Below are 16,226 nucleotides of genomic sequence, written 5' to 3' on the forward strand. Positions count from 1 at the left end.
TCCTGGAGAAGATCTTAGCCTCCATCGAGTGACCCATGAGTTCAGCAGAAATATTCTTCAAGTCACATCTTGTTGGTGATATCAAAAGAAGCCACAGAAAGCCTTTATCCCGGTACTCCTGCTATGGAGAAAATCTTCAAGTAGGTACCTGGAGTTGTGACTGGGTTCAATAGAGTTCACACACACAATTCTATATGAGGTAGTAAATTAGAATGTGATTGTTCTATTTGTAAACTTCAATTTTATATAGTGGATTTATTTTGCATTGGGGTTGGTGATTAAGCCCTCACAATTGTTTTTACTTTGGCATAGTTTTTCCATTGGTTTTTCCTGCATCACCATATGTTGTATTATTTGTTTGGTTGTTTATTATTTTTCATATGGCAGTTGCTTCGTGAGAATTAACCTAAAAATCATTCTGAGTTCATATAACTGATTAATGTAACAATTGATTAATATTGATGTATTTTCAACCAAGATTCTAAATTTCCTTACAGTAACCATAACGTACAACATCAACAGAGTTGTTAATATAGTGAGTCCTTAACATTTGTAACCAAAACATACGTCATATCAATGTGCCAAACAGTATGACAATGGCAGACTAAATACGCTATAGTTGTATATAAGAGCAACAACAGAATTTCAAGAAAAATACAATACTGGGCTTTTCGAGGAAACCCAACCTCCTTAGACATGATATTTGAACATCTTTATTTGAAGAGTTTCTGCAAATTTTGACAGACTAAACTAACGACCAACTTAACATAAATTAATGTTCTCAATCTCTGCATGCATGACCAATGCAAGGTCCGTATCAAGACAACATATGTAGAGGAGACTACGCTTCTTCGCTATCATCAGTGTCACACCATTCATCGAAATCATCAGTGTCACACGACTCACACCCAGCAAATTTAATCAGAAGGCGAAATTGATAGCGGAGGATGTATCGAATGACAGGATGGGGTGAGGAATTTGGTAAACAAAGTGGAAAAAATATGATCGAGAGAGTGAAGAGGAAAAATGAGCCAATGCTCAAAACTAGATAGGCAAGCCAATTGTGGTCTCTCAATACTAGGTAATTACCTGCCATGAATGCTAAGGAGACCATTGTTATAGCTAGTCCCAAAATTGGCACGCTGAACTTATAGGCAGCAATGAACAGGTTCAAATCATCTAAATGGGCCCAAAGGAGAGTAACAACAGCGGTAATGGCACTATACATAGCTATGAAGTTGCTAATTACAAATACGTGGAACATGGGCTTTTCTAGGAATTTTGCCATACCTCCAGACTCCTTGTAGCCACCTGGCATGGTGAAAGCCGCAGCAAAAGTTACAGTGGATACAAGGGTTGCGACCAATAAGAGAGTCCCAGTCCTCTCCTTGTATTGATCTGTGCTTAGAGTCATCCCAACCTTTGAACATTGCGTGTTCTCCCCACTATCGCGTCGAGGAGGAGCTTGTGGGCCACTGACATATCTCAAGGCTTCCCATGTCAATCGCTGCATGGTAAATGAGAGAAATTTTGTCATGACCCTGTTAATTTCTCTAAAAAAGATTTAAATTAAAAAAAAAAAAGTCTCTCCATTGCACACAAGCATGAATAGTAGAATAGACTGTCCATACTACACACAAAATATTAAGACCATCATAGAAAAAAAAAAAAAAATTAAACTTGTAATATAACTGTAGAATTTCAAAAATATTAATATATATATATATAACAAAGGTACATTTGGTGTAATTCTAGTGGTGAGATCATATATAACTATGATATATATATATTGTTTGGTGCAAAATTTTCTACTACAAAAGGGGGGTTTAAATCAATTGATAGAGGATTTTCAATTGTGTCAAGCTTTCAATGTTCACATACCTGTCGAAATGAGGGATTCCTCCCACGGTAGTTCAATGCAATGTCAAGCGCTCTCTTGCCTTCTTTATTCAAAGCCTTAAAATCAACTCTTTTGTCCCATGTCAAAATGCTAACAACCATAGGATGCCTTCTCATGGCGGCCAAATGTAAAGGGGTGTTTCCATTTCGGTCTTTATGATTGATAAGCATTTCAACTTTAAGATCATGCCTTTTTAGCATATAAGCTACCATTTTGGCTTTCCCATTCATAGCAGCTACGTGCAAAATGTTTTGACCCGCGGCAGTGAGTAACTCAATCATATCTGGATATTCATGAAGAAACTTTTCAACTACCTTAATATGACCTTTCCAGGTTGCTATATGAATGGGATAATAGCGCGTATGTTCCCCATATACACAAGGTATTGTACTTGTTCCTAGTAAGCTTTCAACACCTCTAAGATAACCGATTGATGCTGCATACATAAGAGGAGTCATCCCTTCATCGTCTTTTAACACCTCTAGGATAAAATTTGGCAGGCTTTCTAAAACAGTATCTAAGATATCTGGAACACAAACAATTACAATTGAAATAGACATAATCAGTCAACAATGAGCTAGGAAGATGAGACAATTGTACTCCCCTGAATATATCTTTCCATGATAAATTGGTTAATTTTTTTATTCAATTCCCACTTTCTACCGGGCCTCGTGGTCACTTGAGTTTTTTCTTCAAGTTTTTATTTTTATTTTTATTTTTTATAATGTCAACATATTAATCTTAATCAAAAAAAAAAAAAAAAAAACTGAACCACAAATAGTAGTGTGTATAGTGGGTGAAAAAAATAAGGAAAAAATTAACGTAGGCTAAGGGCATTGATTTAAGAAATATTTTTAGAAACTTGCTATGGGAAAATAAAAAATCAACTAGTTTTTTTCACAATTTTTTATAACTTCCATGAAAGAGATAATAATTTTCTTAAAAAAAAAAAAAAAAGTCCATTAACTAATGCCCTAAGGACACCCATTAACAAAATGTGTAATAAGACACCCCGAAATTGAAAATTACGTATTTTCCTCATGGTATAGGAACCAAATGCAAATAGTACTTAATCAATGTTTACCTGTATATGTATTGAAACACATTAAAGGGTAAAAGAAAAGGAAGTATGTGTATTGACATACCCTAAAATTGATAATTACCTCTTTTCCCATTTGTATAGGAACCAAAAATGTTCACACCCAGATGACCTGATCAATGTTTACTGGTATGAGACACAATGACGGTGAAAGGAAAACAGAAGTAAGTGAATTGACTATTGAGATACCCTGAAATTGAAAATTACCTTGTTTTCTCGCAGTAAAGGAACCATAAATGGCAGCGTGAGCAATTGATTTGCCATATGGCAGGTTGGTAGTTGTCATGAGATAATAAATGGCAGCGTGAACAAATGATTTGCAATCTGGCAGGCGATTGGTAGTTATCATGTGCCTCATGAGCTCCTCATCTCCTCCTTCTGCCGCCAAATAGAGAGGAGACTTGCGTTCCCTATTTGGATAAAAGGACACATCTGGACATTTGTCAACCAAGAACCTGGCCACCTTATTGTACTCGGCTTTCAAAGCCAAATTAGGACCCACTTGGAATTTTTTTATCAAGGCTAGGTGCAAAGGAGTATTCCCCTCCATATTTTTCTCCATTATTAGTGGTACATTTGCAGCTAAGAGTTCCACTATTTGCTTATTCCCAGCACTTGCAGCTACATGAAGAGGAAGATCGCCATTGGAGTTCTTTTCCGTGACAAATTCTTGGCATGGTTGGATACCTAGGATTTCTTGTACAAATTGATTATTGTCTGAGCTTGCAGCAGCAAGATGAAGGATTGTATTTAATTCGGTGGTTTTGTACGAGAGAGTAGGATGTTCCGTATCTAGAGCACTTTTTTTGATGAAATCAATATCCTTACTCATTACAGCCTTATACAGTATAGGATCCATACTTGTAACTTTGTCTTTTGACTTCTGGAGACCTCTCTCCAGCTCAGGTTTCCTTGAGTTAATGGAAAATTTCTTCATTTCAGCGTCACAGTCTATTGCGGCATGTTGGACAAATCTCCGAAATTTGCGAACTCGTTTCTTTCTCCAAGATTCGTAATCTGTTTTCATTTCAGCGCCACTCAGATCAATTCTGATTTATGGTTGAAATTTTTCAGATTCTAAGTGACAAATTATTGTTGATGGATAAAAGAAATGAAGTCTGTAATGGGTCCAATTCAAAACTATAATTTTGCATATAATTTTTTGGGCATATAATAATCCAATTAGTTTAAAAATAATTATGCATATAATTTTTTTTACAAATAAAAAAATATATTTTGGGCACATCCTGAAATGCTTATGGTGGGGCCCCTGATTGCAAGACCATCTGGAACCATTAAAACCATGTAACATTTTATTAATTCATTTTTTAGTCTTTTTAGATTTAGATTTTATTGTATTTCTATCGAAATTACATGTAAATTAAATGAAGGGTAAAATTCTTCCTGTAATCAAGAGATCGAAATTCCATTGCATTACACATACCATTCATTCAGCTAACAAAATAAGGTAACCTAATCATAAAGTGTTTTATGCGTATAATTTCTAGCATCGATATTTAAGTGTTATAAAAATATGTATAAGTAAAAAAATGATGTAAAAATAAGTATTGCGGTGTTTGATACTAAAAAATATTATTTAAATAATCCTACCAAACAAGCCTTGATGACTTACCAAATCCAGACTCGAATTCCATAAGCTCCCCATCTTCAGCTTCGCGCCCTGTCTCAATTAAAAGCTTGGCCACCTCAATGTACTTGTATTCCGAACGAATACATTTTTTAATCAAGGCCAGGTGCAGAGGAGTTTTCCCCTCTTTATTTTCCTCCTTTAGTAGTTTACAGCTACATGAAGACGACTTGAGCAACTGTTTAACTATAGGCAGATGCCCAGCATTCACAGCTACATGAAGAGGAAGGTCGCCACTGGAGTTCTTTGCCGTTAAAAGTTCTTCGCACTGGTCAGACGACTTGAGCAACTGTTGAACTATAGGCAGATGCCCAGCATTCGCAGCTACATGAATAGGAAGGTCGCCACTGGAGTTCTTTGCCGTTAAAAGTTCTTCGCACTGGTCAGACGACTTGAGCAACTGTTGAACTACAGGCAGATGCCCAGCATTCACAGCTACATGAAGAGGAAGGTCGCCACTGGAATTCTTTGCCGTTAAAAGTTCTTGGCACTGTTGTTTCGACAGGATCGCTCCTACAATCTGATCATGGCCTAAGCTTGCTGCAACATGAAGAAGTGTGTTTGAGTCGAAGAATCTTGTTTCACGGAGAAGAGAACATTCTGCATCTCGCAACTTTTCTAGGATGAGAGGAAGGCCCCAAACATCATTATGTTGTGTCTTCATTTCAGCAATGGTTGAGCGGTCGGAGTCGTCGGGTGATTTCAGGTTTGAAGAACAACACAGCAGAAATAAAACCCAAACCTAAAGAACACTGCTCACAAGTCACAACCACAATCCAAAACTAGTGAAATCAAATAACACCAAAAATACCACAAATCCAAATCTGAGATTGAAACCAAATAGCACCAAATCACTACAAACCTAAATCTAAGACCGAAAGAAGAGATGAGATTCGGATCTGAGATGAAAGAGAGAGAAAGATGAGATTCGAATCTGAGATGAAAGAGATAGAAAGATGAGACCCAGATCTAAGATTGAAAGAAAGAGAGAAAGAAAAGAAATAATCACCATAACGGCACCACCACCACCCCTCCTCCCAGTTCCGAACATCACTGCATGCATCACAATCAGTACATCGACCATCAAATCGCACAAGATCAAAGCAGATTAGAGGCGGCTTTACAAAGAAGCAAGTCTAGGGCCAGTAATTTGAGAGAAGCAGGGCTACGGCGACAGGAAGACAGAGGCAGGAGCTAGGGATTTGACACAGAGAGAGATGAAACTTGAAAAAGAGAGCGTGGAAAATATAGAGAATGGTAGAAACTAGAAAAACACAGAATGTTTCCTTTTAAATTAAATTATTCTTTTCTTTGAAAATAAATTAAATTATTGTTAAACATTATCTCCATGCAATCTCTAATGATCCAATCCAATGGCCCCATGTTAGCTATTCTTATCTCCTTTCTCGCTAACCTTCCTCTCTGACTTTGAGACCAAAAAAAAAAGCCAAGGACAACATGCTGAGTCTTAATTCTTGATCTTTTCCTCATCAGTCATTCATTTTAAGTTATATTTTTTAATCTTCTTGATTAACAGGACAAGGATAACACGCTGAGTTTGCTCTCACACTTGCACAACCTACTCACACTCCACAGGATTAATGCCACTGTACAGTGACACTGCACACTGTACAAAGTTTGACACTTGGTAAAATGACAGAATTTAGCACCGCACAGGCACAATGCAGCTGTTGAGTATATAATATTTTATAATCTAAAAAAAGTAGAAAACAATTTTAGGCCCCCACCAACACAACTACAAACTTCCTAACCCACCCCCACGGGCTACACCTAATGTATACCCACTCAAATTAAATTTCTTTTTTTAATTCAAGCTTTTATTTTACCAATTATTATAAATTATTACACTAATTAATAATTTGATATATATTATTGTGGGGCCCGGCCCAAAATAATGGGCTAGTTAAATACAGGCTGGTCCGAGAAGTATCGTGTCCGAGGAGAAGTCATAGCCAAAACATTATTCAAGCCCAACTGCGGTAAAAGAAACTTGTCCGAGGAGTAACACCTCCTCGGACACTACGAAGTCCAGACCAAAAGCTCGCCCCAACCACTGCAACTCATCCTCCAAGCATATAAAAAAAGAATAAAACCCAAAATATCTCATGGAAAGCTGTTACCGCCACATTAAATGTGTCACAATCACCCTCTTAGCCGCATTAATGAGGAAAAGACCCCTGAACAGTACTACCTTGTCCACTGCAACTCACAAGGGAGTGATAAAGGTGTCTGATAGGACAGGTGCTCAAGTGGGGGCTTAGATGATCAACAAGTGTAAGGTTCAGATAAGAATGAGAGAGCTATATAATGTAATGGAGTCCCTCAAAGAAGGGGGACGGAAAAATTGTATTCAGCACTCAGGAAATAGAATCTTCTGTGGAGTATCCATTCTGGTGTTTTTATTCCTACAACAACATTTTTCATACCTCAGGCCGACTAAGCTCACTGAGGTTAAGTTCTTTGACCCATCCTCTACAAGTATTTGTTGTGTGTTGTGCCTTGGGCCAGGGCCTGATCAATAGGGTTTGGGCCAGGAAAATCGTGCAACTACAATTGGCGCCGTCTGTGGGAAGAACTAGAGCATCAGCTAGCACAACAGTCGAGTATGGCAGAACTAGGCCCACACCAGGAGAATCCTCACCAGGCAAACTCCCAACAGACACAACCCGCCGAGTCCCAGAGCCAAAATAACCCCACCAACCCAGACGGCAGGGGGAATCGTGAGGGAAGTGTGCATACTATCCGGACGAGCCAGAGTCACACTCAGACAGGTAGTCACGTGTCCCAGAGGCGAAATAGTCATCAGGCCATGCAGCGGGAGATAGATGACCTGAAAAGGGAGTTACGACGTGTGCGGCGAAAACGATCCCCCTCTGACTCAGACGAGTCTTCTAATGCGGAGGATGCGAGTTACTGATGGAGGTCAAGGACCCCCCCAAGTGAAACCTTTTCCTACGAAAGGGAACCACGCCCTGTACGGAAACATGAGAACCCATCCAGTAAGGGTTCAGGGAACGATGTTATGAAGAAGGCGCTGGACCAGGTTTCAAGATCACCCTTCACGTATAGAATTGAAGGGGCTAAGCTGCCTCGACGCTTCAACCAACCGGCGTTCGCCATCTATAACGGCCGAGCAAACCCGGTAGAGCATGTGAGCCAGTTTAACCAGAAAATGGCAATCTACTCGCAAAATGAAGCCCTAATGTGCAAAATCTTCTCATCCAGCTTGGGATCAATGGCGATGAGGTGGTTTAACAGCCTGAAGACAAATTCCATAGGCTCCTACAAGCAGCTCACTCAGGCTTTCTGCTCCCGTTTTATCACAAATACCAGAGTCCCTCGACCCCTTAGTTCATTATTGTCCTTATCCATGCACGAAGGAGAAACCCTGAAAGCATACTCGGATAGATATTGGGAGGTGTATAAAGACTCAGATGACAACCATGATGATGTTGCTATCAGCACATTCAAAAGCGGCCTCCCCACCGAGCATGGCTTAAGGAAATCCCTCACTGGTAAACCAGTTGCCGACGTTCATCAGTTGATGGATAGGATCGACAAGTACAAAAGGGTGGAGGAAGATCAGCTGCAAGGAAGGGGAAAGGAGAAGGTCATTCCCCCCAAAGCAAATGACTTTAGGTCGGAACGATATAACCCTAGTCAGCCGAGGAGAGATTTCTCGCGACAGGCTGGACAGAGCCACCCACAAACAGTGAATGCCGTGTTCAGGGAGCCAGTACAACAGGTGCTGGAGAAAGTAAGAAACGAGCCCTATTTTAGATGGCCAGGAAAGATGGCCAGGAAAGATGGCCAGAGACCCTTCTAAACGTAACCAGGACCTATACTGTCACTACCATTAGGACCATGGGAATACCACTGAGGATTGCAGGAATCTATGGAATCACCTAGATCAGTTGGTCCGAGAAGGGAAGTTACGTCACCTTCTGCACCCCTCGAGCGGACATCCCGGTCAAGCAATACCAGAGTCTCGAAAAGATGTATCATTAAGACCCCTTACTGGGACGATACATGTCATCCTCGCTGCACCAGGAAGAACTGGGCCACCCATCCCCAGGGTACTGGTTGTTGATCGGCTCCACTCCGAGGACAGGCATAGGGAACCCAAAAGGTCGAAAAAGCAAAGCTCTTTGATACTGGGATTCTCGGATGAGGATAAAAGGGGAACTATTCAACCTCACGACGATGCCTTGGTGGTTACGTTAAGAATTGGAGGCTTCGATGTGAGAAGGGTGTTAGTAGACTCAAGAAGTGCGGTGGAGATAATGTACCCTGATCTATACAAAGGGCTGAACCTGAAGCCGGAAGATTTAGCAGCTTATGATTCCCCTCTTCTCAGCTTCGAAGGGAGGATGGTTACACCGAAAGGGCAGATCCGACTACCCGTGCAGACTGGGTCGGAGGTGGTGGAGGTAAATTTTATCGTGGTCGACGCTTACTCCCCCTACACCGCAATAGTTGCCAGGCTATGGATCCACGCCCTAGAAGCCGTATCCTCCACGCTCCACCAAAAAGTAAAATACCCATTCAGAGGACAAGTAAAAGAGATCCGAGGAGATCAGGCCGTAGCCAAGAAGTGTATGGTTGCCGCCATCTTACGTCGGCCCGTTGCCGAGTCCTCGGCCCCACAGAGCTCATAGCAACCAGCCTCCTCGGCCAGGCAAGGGGACGGGCTAGCCGAGGAGATAAGGTGTGAAAGTTTAGATAAGATCGCTGTCAACAACGACTCGGACAAGTTTTTTTAGGTCGGCTCTGAGTTGCCTTCTCAAGAAAAAGAGGAACTGGTCAGATTTCTCAGAGGAAATGTCGACGTGTTTGCATGGGACGCCTACGACGCCCCGGGAGTTTATCCTAGCCTTATTTGTCACCACCTGAATGTCAACCCCTCTTCCACTCCGAAGAAGCAGCCACCCCGACGCCCTTCAAAGGAGCATGCTAGTGCCGTAAGAGACGAGGTGACAAAACTGAAAAAAGCAGGGGCTATTAAAGAGGTCTTTTACCCCGAGTGGTTGGCAAACACGGTGGTGGTAAGGAAGAAGACAGGGAAGTGGAGGGTCTACGTGGACTTCACGGACCTGAACAAGGCGTGCCCAAAGGACCCATTCCCCCTACCCTGAATCGACAGGTTGGTGGATGCAACCGTGGGTCACCCTCGGATGAGCTTCCTGGATGCCTTCCAAGGCTATCATCAGATCCCCCTTGCGCCAGAAGACCAGGAGAAAATGGCTTTCATGACGCCCATCGGAAATTATCACTATAAGGTGATGCCGTTTTGGCTAAAGAACGCAGGCTCAACCTACCAAAGGATGATGACCCGGATGTTCGAACCACAGCTGAGCAAGATCATTGAGGTTTACATAGACGATATGGTTGTAAAGAGTAAAAGGGTGTCCGAACACGTAAAAGACCTCGAAAAAATCTTCGCTATCTTAAGGGAACACCGGTTGCGATTGAACGTTTCCAAGTGTTCATTCGGGGTCGGGTTGGGGAGATTTTTAGGGTACATGGTAACCCACAGGGGAATAGAAGTGAGTCCCGACCAAATCAAAGCAATAAACAGCCTACAGGCTCCTCAGAACCCGAAGGAAGTGCAGAATCTCACTGGTATGATTGCAGCATTAAACCGGTTCATATCGCGGTCAGCGGATCGATGCCGACCTTTTTACCTCCTGATAAATAAGTGGAAAGGGTTTGAATGGTCGGAGGATTGTGTTCGGGCTTTCCAGCAGCTTAAGGAATATCTATCACGACCCCCCATCATGTCCAGCCCTGAGGCAGATGAGGTGTTGTTTGCGTACATCGCTGTAGCTCCCCATGCCGTAAGCCTGGTACTGATACGGGACGATAATGGGGTGTAGCGACCGGTGTACTATGTGAGCAAATCACTACATGAGGCCGAGGTGCGATACCTACCTCTAGAAAAGGCAATTCTGGTAGTAGTACATGCCACCCGGAAGCTCCCTCATTACTTTCAGGCTCATACGGTCATCGTTCTAACTCAGCTTCCCCTTCGAGCAGTGCTTCGGAGCGCTGACTACACAGGAAGGATCGCCATGTGGAGTGCGTTTTTGGGAGCCTTTGATATTAAATATATGCCCAGATCCTCCATCAAAGGTCAGGTACTCGCAGACCTGGTAGCGGAGTTTGCTGAACCCTCTATAGAAACAATAGCCGAGAAGAAAGACATGGATGGAAAATTGGTTGGCGTAATTTCAGCAGGGGGGGACCTTGCATTGGAAGGTCTACGTGGATGGCACGGCCAACCAGAGAGGATCTGGAGTTAGGATAGTTTTAATATCACCGGACGGTGCCGTCATTGAAAAATCGTTGAGGCTCGGATTTTCGGCTACGAACAATGAAGCCGAATACGAGGCCTTACTTCAAGGGATGACAATGGTTCAAAGATTGGGCGGAAGAGTAATAGAAGCATTCTCGGACTCCAGGTTAGTCGTCGGACAAGTGATGGGTGAGCTGGAAGCCAGAGATGCCAGGATGCAAGAGTATCTAGGACAAGTTAAACACCTGCAGACGAGTTTTGAGTCATTCAATCTGACGCAAGTTTCCAGAAGTGTAAACACTCATGCAGACTCTCTGGCCACTCTTGCCACGTCCTCGGCGCATAATCTGCCACGAATGATCCTTGTAGAAGATCTAGTCAGGGCGAGTCCCATCAGCAGAAACCCGGCCCAAGTCCATCAGATTAGACAGAGTCCCAGCTGGATGGACCCCATAAAGAACTTCCTCCAAGACGATATCTTACCGGAAGAAAAACTAGAGGCATAGAAGATACGTAGAAATGCTCCTCGGTTCTAGCTATCAGACGACCACAAACTATATCGGCGCTCCTACTCTGGACCGTATCTACTCTGCGTACATCCAGAAAAATCCGAGTCTCTACTTGAAGAGTTACATGAGGGAATTTGTGGAAGTCACACCGGAGGAAGGTCACTGGCGAACAGGGCACTCACCCAAGGATACTGGTGGTCGAACATGCAAAGAGAGGCCCAAGAATACGCTAAGAAGTGCGATCAGTGCCAAAGATTTGCCCCGAATATCCACCAACCCGGAGGGGTTCTCAACCCACTCTCTAGCCCATGGCTGTTCGCACAATGGGGTCTTGATATTGTCGGACCATTCCCCAAAACTGCGGGGAACAAGCGATACATAATAGTCGGAACCGATTACTTCACTAAATGGGTGGAAGCTGAACCTTTGGCCAACATTAGGGACGTGGATGCCCAGAAATTCATCTGGAAGAACATTATCACCCGCTTCGGAACTCCACGTACACTCATTTCCGACAACGGTCTTCAATTCGACAGTAAGAGCTTTAGGGAGTATTGCCGCGAGTTTGGGATCATTAATCGATATTCCACCCCCGCATACCCCCAAGGAAATGGGCAAGTTGAGGCCGTGAACAAGGTCATAGTGAACGGACTGAAGAAAAGACTGGATGAGGCGAAGGGGAGATGGGTAGAAGAGCTCCCACACGTCTTATGGACCTATCGGACAACGCCGCGACGTTCAACCGGTGAGACCCCCTTTTCGATGACTTATGGGGCTGAGGCCGTGCTTCCAATCGAGAACAAGTTCCCCACACTGAGGTCTAACTCGTTTACCCCAAACGGTAACGACGAGTTATTGGGAAGAAGTCTAGACCTAGTCGAGGAAAGAAGGGAAAAAACCACGATTCATATGGCCTATTATCACCAGAAGCTGAGACAAGGGTATGATGCCAATGTTAAGCTGCGACCTCTAGGTCCAGGTGATCTCGTGATGAGAAAGATTCTCGGCAGCGCAAAAACCCCTATTGGGGCAAGTTGGGGCCCAATTGGGAAGGACCATACCGTGTCACATCCATGGCCGGGATAGGCGCTTACTACCTAGAAGATTTGGATGAAAAAACCGTACCTCGACCATGGAATGTAAATAACCTCAGAAGATATTGTTATTAATGAAAATGGCTTCGCCCATGCTTTGTTTCGTGATTATCCTCTGCTTGCTGATCTATCTACATTTATACAAGTTTTAAACAGAACCTAAGTCCTGCATGGCTCCTCGGACCACAGACTTAGGGGAAATTATTACTCATGACAATTTATACAAGTTTTAAATAGAACCTAAGTCCTGCATGGCTCCTCGGACCACAGACTTAGGGGAAATTATTACTCATGACAATTTATACAAGTTTTAAACAGAACCTAAGTCCTGCATGGATTCTCGGACCACAGACTTAGGGGAAATTATTACTTATGGCGACCATTCATAGTTTTAAACAGAACCTAAGTCCTGCATGGCTCCTCGGACCACAGACTTAAGGGAAATTATTACTCATGACAATTTATACAAGTTTTAAACAGAACCTAAGTCCTGCATGGATCCTCGGACCACAGACTTAGGGGAAATTATTACTTTTGGCGACCATTCATAGTTTTAAATAGAACCTAAGTCCTGCATGGCTCCTCGGACCACAGACTTAGGGGAAATTATTACTCATGACAATTTATACAAGTTTTAAACAGAACCTAAGTCCTGCATGAATCCTCGGACCACAGACTTAGGGGAAATTATTACTTACGGCGACTATTCATAGTTTTAAACAGAACCTAAGTCCTGCATGGATCCTCGGACCACAGACTTCGGGGAAATTATTACTCATGACAATTTGGAAAACTATTACCTAAGGGAAATCATTTTAAGGTGTGCGCGCAGTCTAGCACCATTGTAACCCTCATTCAAATTCGCTACATGACATCCTCTTCACCTTGACCGTTTATATCGTTATTAGCGTTAAATAAAGGGATGATGCTAGCATAAATCCATAAAAACGAAGGAGACATTCTATATTAATATTCCGAGATCAATACAAAAAGAGAGGTCCTTACAAAAGAGCGCAAAAGGAGGACGACTCTCATTCAAAAAATAATAATAATAAAGAGAGGAAGGAAATATAAAAATTAAAAAGCCTAAAAGCTAAGCTTTGGCAGGAGGATCTTCTTTCTGCTCTGGCTGAGGAGGAGGAACCTTGATGGTAGGGTCCGCAGCCGGATCCTTTGATTGGTCAGGCACGGGGGCGGCATCAGACACCGTCAAATCCTGCTCAGAAACTGCTTGGACGCCGTCAGGATTCTCTCGGATCTCTTGAGGGTAGAAAACGTTCTCAGGCAGTCTTAGCACCGAATCCGCAGGAACTCCTGCAGCATCAAGGGCCTGAGCCCATGAGATGCTGCAGTAGTCCCTGCACACCTCGGGGATCTCCTCGGATAGCCTGGCCTCCGTTTCCTGGACCCCGAGCTGGCGAGCAGCATTCTTTTCAGCCTCCGTAGCCTCTCGGATCAGCTGAGCCTCCTCTTTGACCCGCCGTAGCTCACCCTCGACTTTTTGCAGAGCAGTCTTGAGATCCAGTACTGCCTGCTTCTCGGTGGCAAGGTTGATCTGGGTCAAATATAGCTCTTTGCGCTGGTCCTCCGCCTGGGTCTCAGCACTTTTCAAACCAGCCTCAGCACTTTTACGCCATTTCTCCGACTCCTTGAACTTCTCCGTGAGTTCGAGGTGATCGTGCTTGAGGGACCCCAAGGCTTTCTCCATCTCCGTCCGAGACTGAGCCTCAGCCTCAGCCCGACTGCGATTGTCACGACAAAATTCCTCAGCCACAAATACCTGCTGAGTAATCTGCGAACGAAACAAGATCAGTTCAGAATTTAACAGGGTTAAATAAATTAATAAAACAGTAAAAGGATTACTTACCATCGCAAGATCCCTTTTGAGGGATAGGAAAATCTCGGGCTGAGAGAACTGCCTATAGGCCTCCATATCCCGAGGAAGCAGTAGGGGTTGCTCTAAGGCATCAGCCACGTACCCTGCTCGGCCCCGGTTGTACTCTCGGATTGACGAGTTGTAGGGGATGGCAACCCCATCTAACTCTAACTTAGGGCTCCATGTACGCGGAGTAGCCCGCACCTCAGCACGATTCTCCTCGTCCCTGCTCTCCAAGGAGTTTGCCCTCTTACTCCCCTGTCCCTTTGTAGCCTTTTGCTGCTTAGCAGGTCGGGAAACCAGTTCACCCTCCTCAGGGATGTCAGCCTGCCTCTTCTTTTTTAGGTCGGGGATAGCCTTGAGGCCAGGACCAGTAGGGACCTGAGGAGCGATTGGAAGAGGTTCCTGGGTTTGTGCCTTGGCAGGAGCCTTTGAGGACTGACCCTTCCCTCGGCTGGACATCAACTCCCGCAAAGACTTTCCCATATCACCTCCTTCTCCGTCCGAGGATTCGTCCGAGCAGGTTATTATGATTGGACCACCAGCCACGGAATTGCGGTCCTACTCTCCTTTAGGATCAGAAAGCTCAACCACGGGGTCTTGCTGAACTTCCTCCTCAAAATAAAACTCGTCTATTTCTTCCTCAAGGGAAAGACGAGATGATTCGGTTTGCCCCTCAACTGGAACAGCAACACCAGGCTCGTCTGGCGGAGGTAGTTGCTCTGCAAGATAGGGATGTCGAACGCCGGGTAGTACGACTGGTGGAAGATCACGTCGAGCTAGGAACCCGGTCTTGGACACGTCAATCCTAGCCAACCTCGGACTGCCAGCCCTTATGGCGTGACCAATAGCTTGGAAGGAGCGGCTTAGAGGTTGATAGCCCAGAACCAGATGAGCCGCACGTAACTGTCCGTCCTCAGTGACGTAAATTTCCGACCTCAGAAGGTAGTTCAGCGCCGGTACATTCACGAAGTTTATCCGAGGAGCGACGTGAACTTTATCTGCAAATATCCAAGAGAAGTGGGATTAGTTCATGAAATTCTCCAAGTGTAAAGAAAGCAAGAAAAATAACCCCCCAACACTAAACCCTTTCCCCAAAAGGATTGGCCCTAAAGACGCCGCACCTGGGATTCCTGCTCGAGTCGGACAATGAATACGATCGAACCACTCCCCCGAAGCAATAAGGAAATCATTCTTCACGGTCTTATTGGATATTGGAAGACAAGAGATCAATCTAACAACCTCGGATCGGGATTTAAGATAATACCCTCCGCTCTCGAGGCGGTGACAATCGTACAGATGAACCACGTCGTGCCAAGTAAGGCCTAGATTCATCCGCTCGTCTAAGACATCTACACAACCTAGTATCTTGAACATATTTGGGGCACACTGATGCGGCGTCAACCTATGGTTGGACAGGTATTCCCTTGTAATCCTACGCATGGGAAGTGTCATCCCTCCCTCTATGAAAGCAATCATGGGGATAACAACTTCTCCCTCGCCTCTATCTGTCAATATTCCTTCAAGAGGACAGTACTGCAGCCCCACCCCCGGGGGAATGTGGTATTTTGCCCTAAAGGCCTCCATAGCGGCCGGAGTATTTACTAATTTTTCGAATCTACCCATCTAAGCTGTACTGGAAGAATGAAAATAAAGACCAAGGGAAAAACAAAGTCCGAGGAGGAAGTCAAAGCGAACAGAACTTACAGGATTCTTCTCAAATGACCGATGAGGAGATCGGAAAGCTCTTCTATGGAGGGTGCTTCGCAGAAATGACTATGAAG

General features: G+C 43.9%; 1 protein-coding gene across 3 annotated transcripts; it reads right to left on the reverse strand.

Moving 5' to 3' along the window:
- Positions 1-597: 597 nt before the first annotated feature.
- On the reverse strand, positions 598-5,890 carry LOC126723413 (protein ACCELERATED CELL DEATH 6-like). Of its 3 annotated transcripts, none has more exons than XM_050426802.1 (6): positions 5,099-5,890; positions 4,633-4,876; positions 3,207-4,016; positions 3,064-3,111; positions 1,882-2,426; positions 598-1,507 (listed from the first exon to the last, which is right to left on the reverse strand). In XM_050426802.1, the coding sequence occupies exons 1-6, from the start codon at positions 5,309-5,311 to the stop codon at positions 842-844; spliced, it is 2,526 nt and encodes an 841-aa protein (XP_050282759.1). In that variant the 5' UTR covers positions 5,312-5,890; the 3' UTR covers positions 598-841. The 3 variants fall into 3 exon arrangements, with proteins under 3 accessions (XP_050282759.1, XP_050282757.1, XP_050282758.1); XM_050426800.1 differs by having other exon boundaries at positions 4,988-5,890; XM_050426801.1 differs by lacking the exon at positions 3,064-3,111 and having other exon boundaries at positions 4,988-5,890.
- Positions 5,891-16,226: the final 10,336 nt, after the last annotated feature.

The sequence above is a fragment of the Quercus robur genome, chromosome 4 (genome assembly GCF_932294415.1).
Source record: "Quercus robur chromosome 4, dhQueRobu3.1, whole genome shotgun sequence".
Lineage (NCBI taxonomy): Eukaryota > Viridiplantae > Streptophyta > Magnoliopsida > Fagales > Fagaceae > Quercus > Quercus robur.